Source organism: Aegilops tauschii, chromosome 3 (genome assembly GCF_002575655.3).
Source record: "Aegilops tauschii subsp. strangulata cultivar AL8/78 chromosome 3, Aet v6.0, whole genome shotgun sequence".
NCBI classification, from domain to species: Eukaryota; Viridiplantae; Streptophyta; class Magnoliopsida; order Poales; family Poaceae; genus Aegilops; species Aegilops tauschii.
In genome coordinates this window covers 381547674-381570613 of record NC_053037.3, presented here as the reverse complement: position 1 = coordinate 381570613, position 22940 = coordinate 381547674, and the positions used below count along the sequence as shown (strand labels likewise).

General features: G+C 42.6%; 1 protein-coding gene across 1 annotated transcript in view; it reads left to right on the top strand.

Annotated features, from left to right (window-relative positions):
• The window catches only part of LOC109762769 (uncharacterized), a 74326-nt gene extending 54236 nt beyond the window's left edge, over window positions 1-20090 (top strand). Inside the window, exons 2-4 of the mRNA XM_073511880.1 lie at window positions 16401-17177; window positions 18062-18197; window positions 19157-20090. Of these exons, the coding sequence (XP_073367981.1) occupies window positions 16401-17177; window positions 18062-18189 (905 nt within the window). The 3' untranslated portion in view covers window positions 18190-18197; window positions 19157-20090. The remainder of the gene's footprint in view (window positions 1-16400; window positions 17178-18061; window positions 18198-19156) is intronic.
• The last annotated feature ends 2850 nt before the right edge of the window (window positions 20091-22940 follow it).

Below are 22940 nucleotides of genomic sequence, written 5' to 3'. Positions count from 1 at the left end.
CGCGTCGTCCCCTTCCTAGGCCTCGCCGTCGTCCACCGCCCTGGTGCTCTCGGTGCGGCGTGGTCAACGTGGTCAAGGAACGGCTTCCATCGGACATGGACTGTACATGGAGAGGCTGATAGCTGGGTCCATGGCCGCAGCAAGGAAGTGCCTCCTTATTACACGAAAAATAATGATTCCTCCACCTGACAGCAGGGACCCACCGGACGGGCAACCATATTTCGCGAAAAAACGTTTCCACCCTGACTGCTGGGACCTACCAGCGACATCTTCACACGCAAGGAAGTGCGTCCCAGCAAAAAAAAACGATTCGCCCCCCTGACTGCTGGGACCCACCAGCTACATCTTCGCACGCAAGGAAGTGCCTGACAGTCGGGACCCACCTAGTCGAAGCGTACGTAGCATTGTCATTCTGGTCACGAACGTGTACGTACATATTGGTCGCTGTAGAGGCGCGCACATGTCGTAGTAGAGGCGCGCATGTAGCATGTACATGTACGTACAGCGGCCAGGGTGCAAGAAAGTAAATACGGCCACGTACGTACATACGGGCGGGGTCTCGAACGCCTACGCACGCGTACGTACGGCCAGGGCTCATGTACATTGCTGGGTCGGAACGGAGAAACTGCGTCGTCGTCGTGTTCATGGGGAGGCAACGGAATGCGTCGTGTTCATCGAGAGGCAACGGAACACGTGGGAGCCAACCGGCTTGGACGGAACAGCCGATGGAAATGAGGCCTGGCGTACAGCAGAACAGAGGAAACGGCCTTGTGTTCGACCGGCCACGTTCGAAACAGGATCCTGTTCATCGGGAGGGGTCTGGCGTATCACAAAACGGAGGAAACGGACCTCCTACGGTCGAAACGGGGGTCCTGTTGATCGGTAGGGGTGTGGCATACCGCAAAACGGAGGAAACGGACTTGTGTTGGAGCGCTATGGTCAAAACGGGGGTCCTATTCATCGGGAGGGGTGTGGGGTACCGCAAAACAAGACTCCACGGGATACTGTTCATCTCCACCGTCGACCCCCTCCAGCCTCCATGGGCTACTGTTCATCCACCGTCGACATCCTCCAGCCTCCACCTGCGACTGTTCATCCACGGGCTCCTGTTCATCCAGCCTCCACCGCACGCTACTCCACCGGCTACTGTTCAACCAGCCCTCTCCACGGGCTCCTGTTCAACCACTCGGGTTCAGTTAGAGCCCAACGCCTCGCTCAGGTTCAGTTAGAGCCCAACGCCTCGCACCCACGCGTGTGCGTGTATGAGAGAAACGCGCATCGCTCGGCCCCGACCACCCACCGTAACTGGGAACACCCCGATATTTTCCTCACCCTCGCTTCTACCACGGTTTTTTCCGTCATGGACGGCCCAAAGAATGTCATGCAGCTGCGTCTCCGGCCCGCCCAGGACGAAAAGCCCATTTTCTGTCATGATTTTTTGTCATAGAAGTAGGACCCCACCACATCTATGATGATACCGTGTTTTGTCACAATTATTGTCATAGAAGTGTCGTAAGTATGACGGAAAAAAAATTCGTTCGGCCCAAAATGACACGGATGTGTCTTTTTTTTGTAGTGATAGATTCATGAAAATACGCAAAACTATGCATCAAAAACAGAACCGTCTGTAGCAATCTGAACTTTAATCATACTTATGTTACTCCAAATATTCTGAAACATTAGGAAAATAAACAATTTGTATAGCAATACTATGTAAAATATTCAAGAATTTATCATGTTCTAGCAGCTCAGATCTATTCTGTTACTAGGCGCAAAAGTTTCTGTTTTTGCACCGCACATACCAAACAAGCAATCTAATCATCCTAAAGGCAAATCTTGGCACATTATTTTTATAATACAATGAATTTGTACAAGGGGATAATTAGTTTTGTTGAAAAGTTTCCGTAATCAAGGTTCACAAAGTTTCCATGGTCTTGAACAAAGTTCAAGACTAGCTCCCACTTTAACAATGCTTGTCTTTCTCACTTTCGCTTTTCTTTTTGGAAATTTTTTTAGGTTCCCCTCTATATTTTTTTGTTTTTAAAGTTTATAAAAGCACTCAACAGAAGAAAATGACACTCTAAAACTTCCGGGTTGTCTCCATGGCAGCACTTTCTTTAAAGCCATTAAGCTAGGCATATAGTGCTCAAGTAATGGATCCACCCGAATCCCAAGGTATATCAAAGCCAATTTTAATTAACAATGATTTGTATTTTAGTATTGATCACAAAGTAATATATATCATGCAACAACGAAGTCTAACTCTCATCCTATGCATCAGCATGTCATAAAAGAACAATTCATGCACACATAGTAAAGGCTGATACATAGCATAAATAGTTTCTTGCAATTTTATTGTATTGGAAACCTAGAGAGGTGGAGATTTAGTTCCTCTCTCATAATAATTGCAAGTAGGAGCAGCAAGCACATGCATATTATATCTATCAAAATCATCATGTGTAGTAGTAAAACGCAACCCATCAATATAATCCTTAATAAGCGCAAACTTCTCCGATATAGTCTAGTGGGGAGAATTCAAAACGATAATAGGCCTATCAAGTGTGGGTGCAATAGCAACAATCTCATGTTTAACATAACGAACTATAGCAAGTTCACCTCCATAAGCATAATTCATATTGGCATCATGGCCACAAGCATAGCAAACATCAATTTCGTCAAAAAGGGATATTTCAAATGAATCCAAGGAATCATAGTAATCATCATAGCATTCATCCTTCGATAAGCATGAAGAGAAATTAAACAATGTATGAGTTTAAGAGTTACTCTCATTAGAAGGTGGGCAAGGGTAGCTAATCCACTCTTCCTCCTTTTGTTCTTCGCTCTCCGCGTCATCTTTTTCATCTAATGAGCTCATAGTGTCATCAATTTCTTCTTCCATAGATTCCTGCAAAATATTAGTCTCTTCTTGGACAGCGGAGACTTTCTCAATAAACTCATTAATATCGACATTATATTCATAATTCTCATAGCAATATTTAAGTATAGCATAATTTTCAGGTCTATAAACAGCATCATCATAATTTTCACACTTTTCAAACAAAGATTCAATTTCATAAGTACCCTTAAAAGCAACAAATTCTTCTATTTGTTCCACATCATAGTAATCATATATACCATCAGCATAAGAAGCTAAGGTTTCATTACCACTAAATTTACATGAAAAGGGAAGGTGTGGAGCCTTCATCCTAGAGCAACAAGTACAATCATATCTCAAGCATAAATTCCAAGCATACCAATGCAACATATGAATTGGATCCCATAATAGTTTCCCTTTTTGTGTCAAGCAATAATCCCTAAAGTATTCACGTTGATCCAATGTGTCTCCCATTATCAAGTTGAATGGGTTTTTCTCAGGATTATCAAAGTAGTGTTTAATATTTTTCACATAACGAGCATTGAGGGTTTTGGGAGGTTCCCCATCTCCATGAGTAGCACGTACACCTAATTGTTTTGGTATTTCGTGGTCCATGTCCATAACTAAGAGAGAGAACAACTTAGAACAAAAAATAAAATCAACTTAGTGATAAAGCAAACAAGCACACACGAGAATTTCACCCCACGCTATTGCTCCCCAGCAACGGCGCCAGAAAAAGATCTTGACAACCCACAATATAGGGGATCAATTGTAGCCTTTCTCGATAAGTAAGAGTATCAAACCCAACGAGGAGCTAAAAGTAGAACAAATATTCCCTCAAGTTTTATCGACCACCAATATAACTCTTCGCACACTTTACGTTGGCTTTACCTAGAACAGGTATGAAACTAGATAATAAAGAAACTACTAAAGATCACGTAAAAAAATCTAGGGGCTGCTTAGATAAAGAAACAATTACGTTAGTTTTACTAGAGAGCTTTTTTCACAAGAAAGTTATTTGTCCTAGGAAATCGATAACTAGACCGGTAATCATTATTGCAATTTTATATGAGGGAGAGGCATAAGCTAACATATATACTTTCTCTAATTGGATCATATGCACTTATGATTGGAACTCTAGCAAGCATCCGCAACTACTAAAGATCATTAAGGTAAAACCCAACCATAGCATTAAAGTATCAAGTCCTCTTTACTCCCATACGCAAACAACCTACTTACTCTGGTTTGTGCTTCTGTCACTCACGCCACCCGCCATAAGCGAATAATGAACATATTGCAAACCCTACAGCGGGGATCCCTCACGCTTGCGCGACACGGAGAGCACCATAGGACAACACCAATAATAAAACATGCAACTCAAACCAATCACGATCGTTGATCAACTCATAGGACAAAACGGATCTACTCAAACATCATAGGATAGCCATACATCATTGGGAAATAATATATAATATTTAGCACCATGTTTAAGTAGAGATTACAGCGGGGAGAAGACGTGTTACACTGCTGCATAGAGGGGAGAGAGTTGGTGATGACGGCGGCAAAGTTGTTGGTGTAGATCGTCGACACGATGATGGCCTCGGCAGCGTTCCGGTGCCACCGGGAGAGAGGAGGTGAGATCCCCCTCCTTCTTCCTTGGCCTCCCCCTAGATGGGAGAAGGGTTTCCCGTCTGGTCCATGGCCTCCATGGCAGCGGAGGGGCGGGAGCCCCTGCGAGATTGGATCTCTCTCTCTGTTTCCGCGTTCCTCTTTTCTAGCCTTTCATCATTTCTTAAATTTCCGGCGATCCGTAACTCTGATTGGGCTGAAATTTTAACATGATTTTTATCCGGATATTATCTTTCTTGCGACCTAAGAAGGGCACCAACCACCTCACGGGGTGGCCTCAAGCCTCCCAGACGCGCCCAGGGTAGGGGGCGCCCCCCTAGGGCTTTGATAACCCACAAGTATAGGGGGGTCGTTTGTAGCCTTTTTTCGATAAATAATAGTGTCGAACCCAACGAGGAGCTAAAGGTAGAACAAATATTCCCTCAAGTTCTATCGACCACCGATACAACTCTACGCGCACTTGACGTCTGCTTTACCGAAAACAAGTATGAAAATAGTTTGTAGGAGTGATGCTAGAACCACTTTGCAAGAATAAAACTAGAAGTACTTTGCAAGATAATAAAAGTTAGGTGTTTAGTAAAAGGGTTTGTGTCAACAAGAAAGTTATTTGTCCCTAGGCAATCGATAACAAGTACCGGTAATCATTCTTGTAATTTTATATGAGGGAGAGGCTTAAGCTAACATACTTTCCCTGCTTGGATCATATGCACTTATGATTGGACCCCTAGCAAGCATCCGCAACTACTAAAGATCATTAAGGTCGTGAAACCCAACCATAGCATTAAGTATCAAGTCCTCTTTACTCCCATACGTCATACCCCACTTACTCGAGTTTAAGCTTCCGTCACTCTCGCAACCCACCATAAGCGAACCATGAACATATTGCAACACCATCCAGTGGGGGCTCCTCACATTTGCGCGAGAACGGATGGCACCGTAGGGCAGCACCATAAATAAAATATACAATCATACCAACCAAGATCACGATTAACCCACAGGACAAAAAGGATCTACTCAAACATCATAGGATAGCCATAGATCATTCACTACTGCAGGATACTGCTAACGCGACACTACGATCAGAGACCCTTTGCCGAAACTATGTGCGATGCAATAATTGCAAACGGTGGTGTAAAAAACCATCAAAAAGGTGAAAAATGTTTGCGATGGCGGAACCATCAAACACGGTTCAGATTTTAGTTGCGTGTGCAATGCAGGACACACGGTTAATCCATTCAAACTGTCTGCGATGAGGCAGAACAACAGAAACGGGCAGCCATAACAATGTGTGTGTGATGCAGGACACACGGTTAATCCGTTCGAACTGTTTGCGATGAGGTAGAACAACAGAAGCGGGCAACCATATCAATGTGTGTATGATATACGGCATACGATTAACTCGGACGAACTGTTTTTGATTAGGGAACACAACAGAAACGGTTCAACTTAACAAGATGTGTGTGATATGCGGCATACAGTTCACATGGATGAACTGTTTGCGATGAGCCAAAAGGACACAGACGAGTCGTGTAAAAAAGATGTGTGTGATACGTGGCAAACAGCCGACTCGATGAACTGTTTGCAATGTGAAATTACAACACAGACGGTCAATGCAGTTACTTCGTGTGCGATTCTGTGTGTACAAAAAACTTTGAAAAATGCAAACTAGTTGCTTGCGGTGGCGGAGTATCGCACACGATGCGTCTGCGAGTACTCGTGTGCGATGATTAGTATGTTACACATACGTTTCCTTATGTTAACATGTGTGTGAATTTGCAATATGGACAGTTAATCTGCAAATGCCTTCTGGTAATCGGGCACACGCTTAAACTCAATGAACTGTGTACGATACTAATACTTTCCATGAAAATTTACACTATTCGACAAAAGGAGGATCTTCATAACACAGTTTTGACAACCATATGGTTCATATCTACATACTTAACATAGTAACAACTATCACATTTTAAGAGGCTAAGGGCCAACAATCATATGGTCCATATCTACATACTTAACATATATAGTAACAGCTAGCACATTTTAAGAGGCTGAGGGCCAACAACCACAACTATCCACTGGAAGCAGCTTGATCACGGCGACTCGGCATCTCGTCAATGAAAAGGAAGAGCCCTCTTGTGCCTTGGTAGATCATGAGTAGAACAGTGTCTCCAATTTTCCAATATGGATGCATTGCCACGAGAAGCGAGAACTTGTTAATTTGAATGGTTCCATTTCTGCGGGAAATGCAGTACCTTGCAATCACTTTGGCGTTATTAGTAGGCACAAGTGTAATTCAACCACGCCGGGAAATCGATCCAGGAATTGCGATAGGGGGCAATTTCTGTTGACATGTAGAATAAAAAACAATTGTAAAAATCGTTGAAGATATATATAGTTTATGAGCATCAACATTAAAATAAGACGTTTTTCCAGTGTTTTTGAAGGAAATATGCCCTAGAGGCAATAATAAAGTTATTATTTATTTCCTTATATCATGATAAATGTTTATTATTCACGCTAGAATTGTATTAACCGGAAACTTAGTACATGTCTGAATATATAGACAAACAAAATGTCACTAGTATGCCTCTACTTGACTAGCTCGTTAATTAAAGATGGTTATGTTTCCTAACCATAGACATGAGTTGTCATTTGATTAACGGGATCACATCATTAGGAGAATGATGTGATTGACTTGACCCATTCTATTAGCTTAGCACTTGATCGTTTAGTATGTTGCTATTGCTTTCTTCATGACTTATACATGTTCCTATGACTATGAGATTATGCAACTCCCGTTTACCGGAGGAACACTTTGTGTGCTACCAAACATCACAACGTAACTGCGTGATTATAAAGGTGCTCTACAAGTGTCTCCGAAGGTACTTGTTGAGTTGGCGTATTTCGAGATTAGGATTTGTCACTCCGATTGTCGGAGAGGTATCTCTGGGCCCACTCGGTAATATACATCACTATAAGCCTTGCAAGCATTGTAACTAATGAGTTAGTTGCGGGATGATGTATTACGGAACGAGTAAAGAGACTTGCCGGTAATGAGATTGAACTAGGTATTGAGATACCGACGATCGAATCTCGGGCAAGTAACATGCCGATGACAAAGGGAACAACGTATGTTGTTATGCGGTTTGACCAATAAAGATCTTCGTAGAATATGTGCGAGCCAATATGAGCATCTAGGTTCCGCTATTGGTTATTGACTGGAGACGTGTCTCGGTCATGTCTACATAGTTCTCGAACCCGTAGGGTCCGCACGCTTAAAGTTCGGTGATGATCGGTATTATGAGTTTTTGTGTTTTGATGTACTGAAGGTAGTTCGGAGTCCCATATGAGATCCGGGACATGGCGAGGAATCTTGAAATGGTCGAGACATAAAGATCGATATATTGGACGACTATATTCGGACATCGGAAAGGTTCCGACTGATTCGGGTATTTTTTGGAGTACTGGAGAGTTACGGGAATTTGCCGGGGAGTATATGGGCCTTATTGGGCTTTAGGGGAAAGAGAGAGAGGAGGCTGCGCCCCCTCCTTCCTTCTCTTCTCTTTTCCCTTTCCTTCTCTCCTACTCCTACTACTTGGAAGGGCTCCTAGTTCTACTAGGAAAGGGGGAATCCTACTCCCGGTGGGAGTAGGACTCCCCTAGGGCGTGCCATAGAGAGGGCCGGCCCTCCCCCTCCTCCACTCCTTTATATACAGGGGAAGGGGGGCATCCCCATAGACACACAAGTTGACCAGTTGATCTCTCCCAGCCGTGTGCGGTGCCCCCTCCACCATAATCCACCTCGATCATATCGTAGCGGTGCTTAGGCGAAGCCCTGCGTCGGTAGCAACATCATCACCGTCATCACGCCGTCGTGTTGACGGAACTCTCCCGTGAAGCTCTGCTGGATCGGAGTTCGCGGGACGTCATCGAGTTCAACGTGTGCTGAACTCGGAGGTGCCGTTCGTTCGGTACTTGGATCGGTCGGATCATGAAGACATACGACTACATCAACTGTGTTGTGCTAACGCTTCCGCTTGCGGTCTACGAGGGTACGTGGACAACACTCTCCCCTCTTGTTGCAATGCATCACCATGATCTTGCGTGTGCGTAGGATTTTTTTTAAATTACTACGTTCCCCAACAGTGGCATCCGAGCCAGGTTTATGCGTAGATGTTATATGCATGAGTAGAACACAAGTGAGTTGTGGGCGATACAAGTCAGACTGCTTACCAGCATGTCATACTTTGGTTCGGCGGTATTGTTGGATGAAGCGGCCCGGACCGACATTACGCGTACGCTTACACCAGACTGGTTCTACCGACGTGCTTTGCACACAGGTGGCTAGCGGGTGTTAGTTTCTCCAACTTTAGTTGAACCGAGTGTGACTACGCCCGGTCCTTGAGAAGGTTAAAACAGCACTAACTTGACAAACTATCGTTGTGGTTTTGATGCGTAGGTAAGAACGGTTCTTGCTCAGCCCGTAGCAGCCACGTAAAACTTACAACAACAAAGTAGAGGATGTCTAACTTGTTTTTGCAGGGCATGTTGTGATGTGATATGGTCAAGGCATGATGCTATATTTTATTGTATGAGATGATCATGTTTTCGTAACCGAGTTATCGGCAACTGACTGGAGCCATATGGTTGTCGCTTTATTGTATGCAATGCAATCGCCCTGTAATTGCTTTACTTTATCACTAAGCGGTAGCGATAGTCGTAGAAGAAATAGTTGGTGAGACGACAATGATGCTACGATGGAGATCAAGGTGTCGCACCGGTGACAATGGTGATCATGACGGTGCTTCGGAGATGGAGATCACAAGCACAAGATGATGATGGCCATATCATATCACTTATATTGATTGCATGTGATGTTTAATCTTTATGCATCTTATTTTGCTTTGATTGACGGTAGCATTATAGGATGATCTCTCACTAAATTTCAAGATAAAAGTGTTCTCCCTGAGTATGCACTATTGCCAAAGTTCGTCGTGCCGAGACACCACGTGATGATCGGGTGTGATAAGCTCTACGTTCATCTACAACGGGTGCAAGCCAGTTTTGCACACGCAGAATACTCGGGTTAAACTTGACGAGCCTAGCATATGCAGATATGGCCTCGGAACACTGGAGACCGAAAGGTCGAGTGTGAATCATATAGTAGATATGATCAACATAGTGACGTTCGCCATTGAAAACTACTCCATCTCACGTGATGATCGGACATGGTTTAGTTGATTTGGATCACGTGATCACTTAGATGATTAGAGGGATGTCTATCTAAGTGGGAGTTCTTAAGTAATATGATTAATTGAACTTTAATTTATCATGAACTTAGTCCTGGTAGTATTAGCATATCTATGTTGTAGATCAATAGCTCGTTTAGCTCCCCTGTTTTATTTTTGATATGTTCCTAGAGAAAACTAAGTTGAAAGATGTTAGTAGCAATGATGCGGATTGGATCCGTGATCTGAGGATTATCCTCATTGCTGCACAGAAGAATTATGTCCTTGATGCACCGCTAGGTGACAGACCGATTGCAGGAGCAAAAGCAGACGTTATGAACGTTTGGCAAGCTTGATATGATGACTACTTGATAGTTTAGTGCACCATGCTTTGTGACTTAGAATCGGGGCTTCAAAGACGTTTTTGAAACGCCACGGAGCATATGAGATGTTCCAAGAGTTGAAATTAGTATTTCAGACTCATGCCCATGTCGAAAGGTATGAGACCTTTGACAAGTACTTTGCCTACAAGATGGAGGAGAATAGCTCAGCTAATGAGCATGTGCTCAGAATGTCTGAGTACTACAATCACTTGAATCAAGTGGGAGTTAATCTTCCAGATAAGAAAGTGATTGATAGAGTTCTCTAGTCACTATCACCAAGTTACTAGAACTTCGTGATGAACTATAATATGCAAGGGATAACAGAAACGATTCCCAAAGCTCTTCGTGATGCTGAAATCAACGAAGGTAGAAATCAAGAAAAGCATCATGTGTTGATGGTTGACAAGACCACTAGTTTCAAGAAAAGGGCAAAGGGAAGAAGGGGAACTTCAAGAAGAACGGCAAGCAAGTTGTTGCTCAAGTGAATAAACCCAAGTCTGGACCTAAGCCTGAGACTGAGTGCTTCTACTGCAAAGGGACTGGTCACTGGAAGCGGAACTGCCCCAAGTATTTGGCGGATAAGAAGGATGGCAAAGTGAACAAAGGTATATTTGATACACATGTTATTGATGTGTAATTTACTAGTGTTTATAGCAAACCCTCAGTATTTGATACTAGTTTAGTTGCTAAGATTAATAACTCAAAACGGGAGTTGCAGAATGAACAGAGACTAGTTAAGGGTGAAGTGGCGATGTGTGTTGGAAGTAGTTCCAAGATTGATATGATCATCATCGCACACTCCCTATACTTTCAGGATTAGTGTTGAACCTAAATAAGTGTTATTTGGTGTTTGCGTTGAGCATGAATACGATTTGATCATGTTTATTGCAATATGGTTATTCATTTAAGTTAGAGAATAATTGTTGTTCTGTTTACATGAATAAAACCTTCTATGGTTATACACCCAATGAAATTGGTTTGTTGGATCTCGATCGTAGTGATACACATATTCATAATATTGAAGCCAAAAGATGCAAAGTTAATAATGATAAGTGCAACTTATTTGTGGCACTGCAGTTTGGGTCATATTGGTGTAAAGCGCATGAAGAAACTCCATGCTGATAGGCTTTTGGAATCACTTGATTATGAATCAATTGATGCTTGCGAACCATGCCTCATGGGCCAGATGACTAAGACTCCGTTCTCCAGAACAATGGAGCGAGCAACAAACTTGTTGGAAATAATACATACTGATGTATGCAGTCCGATGAGTGTTGAGGCTCGCGGCGGGTATCATTATTTTCTGACCTTCACATATGATTTGAGGAGATATGGGTATATCTACTTGATGATACATAAGTCTGAAACATTTGAAAACTTCAAAGAATTTCAGAGTGAAGTGGAAAATCATCATAACAAGAAAATAAAGTTTCTACGATCTGATCGCGGTGACGAATATTTGAGTTACGAGTTTGGTCTTCAACTAAAACAATGTGGAATAGTTTCGCAACTCACGCCACCTGGAACACTACAGCATAATGGTGTGTCCGAACATCATAATCATACGTTATTTGATATAGTGCAACCTATGATGTCTCTTATCAATTGGCCACTATCATTTTGGGGTTATGCATTAGAGACAACTACATTCACATTATATAGGGCACCATCTAATCCGTTGAGACGACACCGTATGAACTATGGTTTGGCTAGAAACCTAAGCCGTCGTTTCTTAAAGTTTGGGGTTGTGATGCTTATGTGAAAAAGTTTCAGCCAGATAAGCACAAACCTAAATCGGAAAAGTGTGTCTTCATAGGATACCCAAAAGAAACTATTGGGTACACCTTCTATCACAGATCCGAAAGACAATATCTTTATTGCTAAGAGTGAATCCTTTCTAGAGAAGAAGTTTCTCTCGAAAGAAGTGAGTGAGAGGAATGTGGAACATGATAAGGTAATTGTACCTTCTCCCGAATTGGAAAGTAATTCACAAAGAAATCAGTTCTAGTGATCTCTACACCAATTAGTGAGGAAGCTAATGATGATGATCATGAAACTTCAGATCATGTTACTACCGAACCTCGTAGGACAACCAGAGTATGGTCCGCACTAGAGTGGTAAGGTAATCCTTTCGGGAAATCATGTTACTAGACCATGACGAACCTACGAACTATGAGGAAGCGATGATGAGCCCAGATTCCGTGAAATGGCTTGAGGCCATGAAATCTGAGACGGGATCCATGTATGAGAAGAAAGTGTGGACTTTGATTGACTTGCCCGATGATCGATGAGTCATTAAGAATAAATGGATCTTCAAGAGGAAGACAGACACTGATAGTAGTGTTACTATCTACAAATCTTGAATTGTCGCAAAAATGTTTTCGACAAATTCAAGGTGTTGACTACGATGAGATTTTCTCACTCGTATTGATGCTTAAAAGTCTGTCCGAATCATGTTAGCAATTGCCGCATTTTATGAAATCTGGCAAATGGATGTCAAAACTGTATTCTTTAATGGATTACTTAAAGAAGAGTTGTATATGATGCAACCAGAAGGTTTTGTCGATCCTAAAGGTGCTAACAAAGTGAGCAAGCTCTAGCGATCCATCTATGGACTGGTGCAAGCATCTCGGAGTTGGAATATATGCTTTGATAAAGTGATCAAAGCATATGGTTTTATACAGACTTGCGGTGAAGCCTGTATTTACAAGAAAGTGAGTGGGAGCACTACAGCATTTCTGATAAGCATATGTGAATGACATATTGTTGATCGGAAATAATGTAGAATTTTCTGGAAAACATAAAGGAGTTTTTGAAAGGAGTTTTTCAAAGAAAGACCTCGGTGAAGCTGCTTACATATTGAGCATCAAGATCTATAGAGATAAGATCAAGACGCTTGATAAGTTTTTTTCCAATGAGTACATACCTTGACAAGATTTTGAAGTAGTTCAAAATGGAACAGTCAAAGAAAGAGTTCTTGCATGTGTTACAAGGTGTGAAATCGAGTAAGACTCAAAGCCCGACCACGGCAGAAGATAGAAAGAGAATGAAAGTCATTCCCTATGCCTCAGCCATAGGTTCTATAAAGTATGCCATGCTGTGTACCAGATCTATTGTATACTCTACACTGAGTTTGGCAAGGGAGTACAATAGTGATCTAGGAGTAGATCACTGGACATCGGTCAAAATTATCCTTAGTGGAATAAGGATATATTTCTCGATTATGGAGGTGACAAAAGGTTCGTCGTAAAGGGTTACGTCAATGCAAGTTTTGACACTGATCCAGATGACTCTAAGTCTCAATCTGGATACATATTGAAAGTGGGAACAATTAGCTAGAGTAGCTCCGTGCAGAAATTTGCAAAATACATACGGATCTGAATGTGGCAGACCCGTTGACTAAATTTCTCTCACAGGCAAAACATGATCACAACTTAGTACTCTTTGGGTGTTAATCACATAGCGATGTGAACTAGATTATTGACTCTAGTAAACCCTTTGGGTGTTGGTCACATGACGATGTGAACTATGGGTGTTAATCACATGGTAATGTGAACTATTGATGTTAAATCACATGGCGACGTGATCTAGATTATTGACTCTAGTGCAAGTGGGAGACTGAAGGAAATATGCCCTAGAGGCAATAATAAAGTTATTATTTATTTCCTTATATCATGATAAATGTTTATTATTCATGCTAGAATTGTATTAACCGGAAACTTAGTACATGTGTGAATACGTAGACAAACAGAATGTCACTAGTATGCCTCTACTTGACTAGCTCGTTAATTAAAGATGGTTATGTTTCCTAACCATAGACATGAGTTGTCATTTGATTAACGAGATCACATCATTAGGAGAATGATGTGATTGACTTGACCCATTCCGTTAGCTTAGCACTTGATCGTTTAGTATGTTGCTATTGCTTTCTTCATGACTTATACATGTTCCTATGACTATGAGATTATACAACTCCCGTTTACCGGGGGAGCACTTTGTGTGCTACCAAACATCACAACGTAACTGGGTGATTATAAAGGTGCCCTACAGGTGTCTCCGAAGGTACTTGTTGAGTTGGCGTATTTCGAGATTAGGATTTGTCACTCCGATTGTCGGAGAGGTGTCTCTGGGCCCACTCGGTAATACACATCACTATAAGCCTTGCAAGCATTGTAACTAATGAGTTAGTTGCGGGATGATGTATTACGGAACGAGTAAAGAGACTTGCCGATAACGAGATTGAACTAGGTACTGAGATACCGACGATCGAATCTCGGGCAAGTAACATACCGATGACAAAGGGAAAAACGTATGTTGTTATGCGGTTTGACGGATAAAGATCTTCGTAGAATATGTGGGAGCCAATATGAGCATTCAGGTTCCGCTATTGGTTATTGACTGGAGACGTGTCTCGGTCATGTCTACATAGTTCTCGAACCCATAGGGTCCGCACGCTTAAAGTTCGGTGACGATCGGTATTATGAGTTTTTGTGTTTTGATGTACCGAAGGTAGTTCAGAGTCTCGGATCAGATCGGGGAGATGGCGAGGAGTCTCGAAATGGTCGAGACGTAAAGATAGATATATTGGACGACTATATTCGGACATCGGAAAGGTTCCGAGTGATTCGGGTATTTTTCGGAGTACCGGAGAGTTACGGGAATTCGCCGGGGAGTATATGGGCCTTATTGGGCTTTAGGGGATAGAGAGAGAGGAGGCTGCGCCCCCCCCTCCAAGGCTTAGTCCGAATTGGACTAGGGGGAGGGGCGGCGCCCCCTCCTTCCTTCTCTTCTCTTTTCCATTTCCTTCTCTCCTACTCCTACTACTTGGAAGGGCTCCTCGTTCTACTAGGAAAAGGGGAATCCTTCTCCCGGTTGGAGTAGGACTCCCCTAGGGCGCGCCATAGAGAGGGCCGGCCCTCCCCCTCCTCCACTCCTTTATATACGGGGGAAGAGGGGCACCCCGTAGACACACAAGTTGATCAGTTGATCTCTCCCAGCCGTGTGCGATGCCCCCTCCACCATAATCCACCTCGATCATATCGTAGCGGTGCTTAGGCGAAGCCCTGCGTCGGTAGCAACATCATCACCGTCATCACGCCGTCGTGCTGACGGAACTCTCCCGTGAAGCTCTGCTGGATCGGAGTTCGCGGGACGTCATGGAGTTGAACGTGTGCTGAACTCGAAGGTGACGTGCATTCGGTACTTGGATCGGTCGGATCGTGAAGACGTACGACTACATCAACCGCGTTGTGCTAATGCTTCCGCTTTCGGTCTACGAGGGTACGTGGACAACACTCTCCCCTCTTGTTGCTATGCATCACCATGATCTTGCGTGTGCGTACGAATTTTTTTGAAATTACTACGTTCCCCAACAGTTTTGTGCACACAATTGGTCTTGTTCAGTATGTGCACCATAGGTCTAATTAATCCCATCCAAAATCCAGCGTTCATATGTTGTGCTATCTCTGTCAGATTATCAACAAAGTTTATGACATGCTTCATGTCCTTCCAGTGAAATTTGGTATGCTTAGTAACATACAGATCGTTCACTATGTATCCAACATATCCTGCTTAAAAGGTGGAAAAGTATTATTTATTCAGAACATGGCAGAAGAATATATAGTGCGCATAAATTGGTAAATAGAATTTGTTACTACCTAGGAACGGAGTCAGAATATGATATCATAATTGGTTGCTTAAATAGTGATCAATTGGTTGCTTAAATAGTAATATGACAGCAAGGAGAAAGTTGAAAGGACACTAACCTCGATCAGACTTTGATCAGCTGATGACAATGGGGAAATAAACATCCATGTTAATTAGACCAAGCTGTGGTGCACGCACTAGAATTTTATTGCCAGCTTTCAGTTCATAACACTTAGACATTTTTCTCCAAAGGTCCGCATTGAAATAGGAGTGACCATCTTTATCAAGTTTTACGCTAACCGTCATTGTAAATCCATGCTGCGTGGTCAATATGACATCCTGGGAGTCATCAGCAAAGTAAAGCCCAAGATTTTCTTCTACTCCTGTTCTTGCAAAGCAAGGGATGTACTGCTTGAAATGAAAATTAAGATCGTAAATTAGATATATTGAAATAACAGAGTAAGAGGCAAATATGGGAGTAACTGATAGAATAGATCCGTGTATATATATATATATATATATATATATATATATATATATATATATATATATATATATATATATATATATATATATATATGGCTGGACTATTCTGTTACTAGTAACAGAATATTATTCTGTTACCCTCGGCCCTATAAGGAGCGATCGAACTAATTTCCAGGAAAAAGGCCGTCAGGCGTAATCCCCCCGAGCCCATCCTCCCACGCGCCCACCTCCTCGCAGACGCATCCCACCTCCTGGCGTCTGCTAAAAAAACGTCCCGGCGACCAGCCGTGCCGCCGCCTCCCACCTCCCCGGCGACCAGCCGCGGCCCCGCCACCCACCTCCCCAGTGACCAGCCGAGGCCCCGCCTCCCACCTCCCCGGCGTCCCGCCGTGCCGCTGCCTCCCACCTCCCCGGCGACCAGCTGCGGCCCCGGCCCCACCTCCCTGGCGTCCAGCCGTGCCCCCGCCTCCCACCTCCCGGGCGACCAGCTGCAGCCCCGCCCCCACCTCTCCCCGCTCGCACCTACCGGCGACTCGCCGCACCCCCTTCCCACCTACCGGCGAAATAACGTGCCCCCGCTGGCCGCCGCGTCCACCACCTCGCACCAGTCGCCATGGCTACCAACCACCGCGGAGGCGACCGCTCCCTCCCTGATTTTAGGCGTCGCCGGCCCTCCTCCCCTTCCTTCCAAGCGTTGCCGACCACTCCCCGCTGATTCCACACATCGCCACCCCATCCCCTACTTCCACGCGCTACTATCCCTATGCTTCCACCGCGTCGGCGGCTCGCTCCCTGCTTCCACTTCCATTCGCCGCCTCAGAACCCCGCACACTACCGCCCTCCCTTACCCCCTACAGCTCGCCGTGTGCAAGTTCGTCAGTCCAAGTTCTTCGGCGAGATCGTCTCTGGTTTCGTTTTCCTTAACACTCGGTAATTAAAAATGATCATTCAACTTCAAATATGTTTTGGACTGATCGTTCAAGTTCTTTCCTATAGAAGGTTCAGAGAGTTTTGTTCCTGAAAATGCACATATTTGGATTACGCCAATATATATGTATTTCTGAATTTGGCTCTTGTGTAACAGTTCAACATGTGTTATGCCATCAATTCATAATGAAAAGGCAGTAAACAGTTCAATACTTGTATGTTAAAAACGTATCATTATAGAGAAACATTCGTAGTAGTTCGATGGAATAAATGGCATCAGTTCTTACTCGGATTCGTTCTTGCCTACAATGCATTGAAAAGTCAATTTTTTGCCTTTGTTCAGGCTTGAGAAGCATGTATCTCTAGGATATGTGCCATGTTAAACTTGAGTTGTTTTCAGTTAACATCGGCCGACTGTCTCTTAAGCCTAAACAAAATTTATTTATGTGAGAGACACCTGAATTGAAGTTGTTCCCAAGTAAAAGAAACTTCAACTTATTTGAGCATATGCTGGTTAGGATAATTTTGTAATTACTTTAGCTCTCGTCAATGATAACAGATCAAAAAATTGGCTCCTCTTAGATGTAACTTGAAGAATGCTAGCGCTGAGGTTGGGCATTATTTATCAATGGTAACTTGTTCATAGGGCCGGCCGGTGGAAAATTTCCGAAGTTCAACTAGGTTGCTAGAGCTTCAGTCCAACTATGTTGCTTCTGCGATTTTCCTTATGGAGAAAAGCACACTGAGGAACGCTCAAACTATGTTTCATCTTTGAACTTAAACGCGTTTGTTCTTCGAGCTAAAATTCCTAGAGCTTCATCAGTCCAACTTTTTGTGATTCTCGTACCTACTATTCAGAAATCAATGGTGAAAAACTCTGATTGCAGCAATGGCATGCTCCAAGCCCGCCAAGACTGAATCATTTGACACCAGTTCTCTGCACAGCGTGGCTCGACGTGTAGCCCGCCAGCTCCTTCGTGTACATCCAGACAAGATGATGTGGTGTACAATTTAATGCATGAAGTAAGCCCATCAATTCGGTTTCATTTTCTGAATTTCTTTTGAACTTGTTGTCACTTAACTTTTACATGTATCTAGTTACGATAGTACTAACCAGATCAAGCTACTTCATTTTTTAATCAAATTCTAGAAGTTTTACATATTCGTACTGCTGCTGCTCCATACTCGTATTTACTATTTCTTCTTATGTGTGCACTGAACTTCTAATACTATTCACGATCAGCTTCTAGTTTTTGCTCTATTATTACTTCAGTTCTACAAAAAAAGGTTGGGTTATATAAATAGGACAAAGATGTTTGCTTTTTTCCAGAAATGAAATGGTTGGACATGTATCGATGATGTAAATAAAGCTCTTCTCTTGTGTTGTTTGAAAATAAAATCACACAAGTACGTGGTTAAGTTTGTTTCAGTTCAGAGAAAAATGAAACAAAGTTTAAAAAGAAAATTTGTGAGTTCACCTTCCATAAAGTTTGTAAGTACAGAGATACCACCTTGTTGTAGAATGTAAATATGTATTGCAAATTTGCAATTCAGGAATGGGTGTGTGTGTTGTAGTCTCTGCCTACAGAGTCGATATGTGTTTTTGTAGTGCTGGTAGTTGTAGTCTCCCACGCTCTTTGCCATCGTCAAGGGCGCATGTGTGACGTCCTCAGTCCAACCCCATGGCATCAGGGTGGTCGAGTCCGTCGCGACCAGCAGTCCATGGCTGTCGGCTTCAACTTTATTCCACCTAGGTGCTTTCACTTCTTTTTGGATGTTTTTTGTATGCATGTGCATTTTGGTTATTAAATTCAATACAACGAAACACACGAATCCCCAACGCGCACCAAATTACTGATTCTTTTAAAATCGGTTAGTAGATTTCGCCATTGGTTGGTCTACTTGTGTAAATCTGTCAGTTCATGACAAGTAACTTGATATATATAGTTGCATCTAATTTCGTACATCTCATGACAAGCCAGGAGATCTCAACGCTCGCAGTGTCCCTGTCAACAAACGCACTCAAGTTCTATGCTCCAGCAACTGGACAGTATTTGGGGGAATGCACAGGCCATACAGGGAGTATCCATGAGATTGCCTTTTCAGCTCCGTCTTCGCTGCAAGTGATATGCTCTTGCTCTGGTGATGGAACTATCAGAGCCTGGGACACAAGGAGCTTCAAGCAGGTCCCCCCCTACCACTTTGTGATTGTTGAATACTCATGTTATACATGGTTACTTTCTTTTAATATTATATAAATTCCGAGCCATCACTATGTTTCTCAGTTTCTGTATGGTAAATATTTTGTACTTTCATTAAGTGTTAATTCTTGTGATGCTTGGTTTGGATCGAGGTTGGTTCATTCTTGTAATTCTTGTTCTTGTTTCTACCTCAGCCAATAAGTTGTATCCGTGTACAAATCTCTAATTTCTATTGCTATTAGTTCAAATGATCAATTGCTATAAGTTCCCATGATATTGTCCCATCAGTTCAAGTGATCATTGTTGTCTTGTTTAAGCCGTTTAAGTACAAAATTACTAGCGTTGATCTTTGTGCAGCGATCAGGCCGTTCAGCTCTGCCACCGCAAGGCGTTCACCTCTGCCACAGGAGGTCGTTCGACGATGCAGCGCTCATCATGTTGTGTTTTTAAAGTACATGTTTTGTGTGCTTTCTAGTTCACCTATTTAACGATTCTATAGTACACTAGGTGTTTGTGTTATGCCTTAATAAGCATTTGAGAAAACCTTGTATGGATCGAAACTAGCATATGTTCTGTTCTATTCTTGTAAATGAAGCTCCACTTTTGTTTTGTTTGAAGTTATTTGGCAAAAAATTAGTATATGTTCTACTGTAAAAGACATAAAATGTCTTGATGCATGCTAGCAGAAATCTGAAAATACACTCAGTTCAGTTCCTATATTTTATTTCAGTTCAATTTAGAACTATTTGCAACTGTTCAGACTTGAGTGTTCCTATATTTTATTTCAGTTCAATTTTGAAGTATTTACAGCTGTTCAGACTTGAGTTTACAACGGAAAAACATTTGGAAGTTTAGCAAGCGAAAATAGTTGTTAGATTCATTTAAAAAGTGTCGTATAGTTCAACTATTATATATAATAAATTCATAATGAAATGTGGGAACAATTCAATATGTGTGTGTGTTAAAAACATAACAGTACAGAGAAATTTGGTACATACTCGTCGAAAAAAATCGCATCAGTTCGAGAGGTACGGAAAAGAAAATTTGGTGTCAATAAAGTTCGAGGGAAAAAACAACTTTAAAAGGAAACATGAGAAGATCACAAATTAATTCTGTGACATTGACGTTCAAGTTCTACAACTAATCCGTACAAACAAAAACGATGGTCCGTTCTACAAAGGAAAATTGGTTTAATTAAAAATATTAATCAGTACAAATTAAAAACGATGGTCCGTTCGGAATAAAAGGACAGAAATTCAAATTGTAAAAGTTCAAGCAAAAGGAAACCCCATGCAATTCAAATGGTAAAAGTACAAGTCATAAAATAAGAGAAGTCCAGAACATCGTTGTAAAAAAATGTTTAGTTCAAAAAAAGAATAAAAAACATTTTCTTTTTGAAAAAAATATCATTCAGTTCGATGATATAAACCATGCAAGTACAGGGCCGACGATACAATAACATCCAGTTCAACAATATAAACCATGCAAGTTCAGGGATAGGATACAGTAAACCGTTGAAAATTTAGGAGAAAAATATTACCCAAAAAACAGAGCAAAGTCTAGTTAGTGATAACACGCTTAGTACAAACCCATGCAAGCATCAGTACAAGTACCTTTTTTCGGAACCATTTAAAATTACTCTAAAAAAATAGCTCAGTACAAACATACACATATATTAGTACGACTACTCTGTTTTTCAGACGAGAAAACAACAGGATCCGTCATGCCGTATTCAAGATTACTCTTAAACGGTTGCGAAGTAGAGAAAATGTCCAAGATGACTAAGTTTTGCATTTTCGATAGCTATCCAACGGTATATTATTTGCCCCATTTCGACAAACTTTTTAAAAAACGCGTTCAAAATCAATTTTAACCAAATTTGAATTCGTATTTAAACCGTAAGGAATTAGAAAAAACTTTCTATACGCAAATGTTGCGCATTTTACATAGCTTTCGCCGTATCATTTGCGTCAATCCGACAAGCCGTTTGCAAAAAACAGTGAAAAAACATTTTGACCAGAATTTCACCATTTTTCAAATTACATTTAAATCATATAGAATTTGAAAAACTAGTAGATATATGGAAGATGTGGATTTTCACAAGCTTTCCAACGCCATCTCATTTGCTCAATTCCGACGAATTGTTTGAAAATTAAGTCCAAAATACGATTCGCGTTTTCGGTTTGGAAAAAACGGTTTTTTCAAAACTGCTCTTAAATCATAATTTTTTGCAAAAACAAATTAAAAGATTGTAATGTGGATGTCAAGAGCTTTCCAACGATATATTACACACCACGTTTCAACAAAAAACATTGCACAAAAATTTGAACTAAAGAAGACGATTTTTAACAGGAACACAAAGCATGAGTTCAACCGCTCGAATTTCATCAGTTCAACGGCTTGAATTCATCAGTTCAAGTAGGGGAACGGAATAATATTCTGTTACGTGTAACAGAATAGCCCAGATGTATATAGATGAAAGCAAAGTACAAAAATATAGAATTAAAAATAGATAATGTAACAAAGATTTGATGCAAATATATAGATAATGTAGCAACAGACGGTATATGTTCACAAATTTAGGCCATGCCTACCGTGGTAGGTTGAGATTGAACATACCGAGCGTGTCGGCGTTCTGGGAACGGGGGTTCCCGGACTTGCCTGCCTGCGGCCCATAGCGTGGCTAAGCTAGCGGGCCGTACGGCCCATCTTCATCAACAAGGCAATCAAGACCTTCGCGAGGGGCCAAGCCTCGCGAGGCGGACGACGCAAGACCTCCTCAGGAGCGGCCTAGCCAGGCAGGCTCACGAGGAGCGCAGATATCAAGGCAGGGCAAACCACACGAGGCTCTCGTGACGTGAGCCATGACAATCGACACCAGGCGGGCGCCAGGGCGCGCAGCGTCCATATTTCCTCTTTGGTGCTAACGAAGCAGGCGCAGGCACGGAGTACCGAGGCGTCAAGCAAAGGTTTCCATATCGGTGCAACGAGACCGAGACCAGCAGGACGGCAAGACGAAGGTCACCATGGAGGCCAACACGATGTCATCACCAGAGCCTTTTGCAGGCGAAGACCGCTTTTGTCGGGATAGCTTGTACTAGCTATCCCCTTTCAAATTTGCCCGCCGTTGTTGGCACCCTTCCCGCTCAATATTTGGGGAGAGGACCAGGGCCTATATAAGTAGAGCTAGCCACCACAGTAGAAAGGAGGATCAAGTCGCGCTCTCACCCCACAAGTTCACCAAGCACAAGAACACCTCAACCTCAGGAGGCTGTTCTTTCCCTTGTACTATTCATCATCAGCCCACGAGGCAATCCACCACCACACACTGGAGTAGGGTATTACACCACATCGGTGGCCCGAACCAGTATAAATCTCGTGTCTTTCTGTGTTGCGAGTTCGTCGAGTTCGTCCGTGAGATCTTAGCAAGCTAGGGCGTGGAACGTTGGGAGGGGAAGAACTTCGCGCGCACCCCAGATTTCGAACTTTAAGGGTTTTGCCGGAACCCTAGATCCGACATTTGGCGTGCCAGGTAGGGGTGCGCCGTAGCTTCCCTTTCATCGAT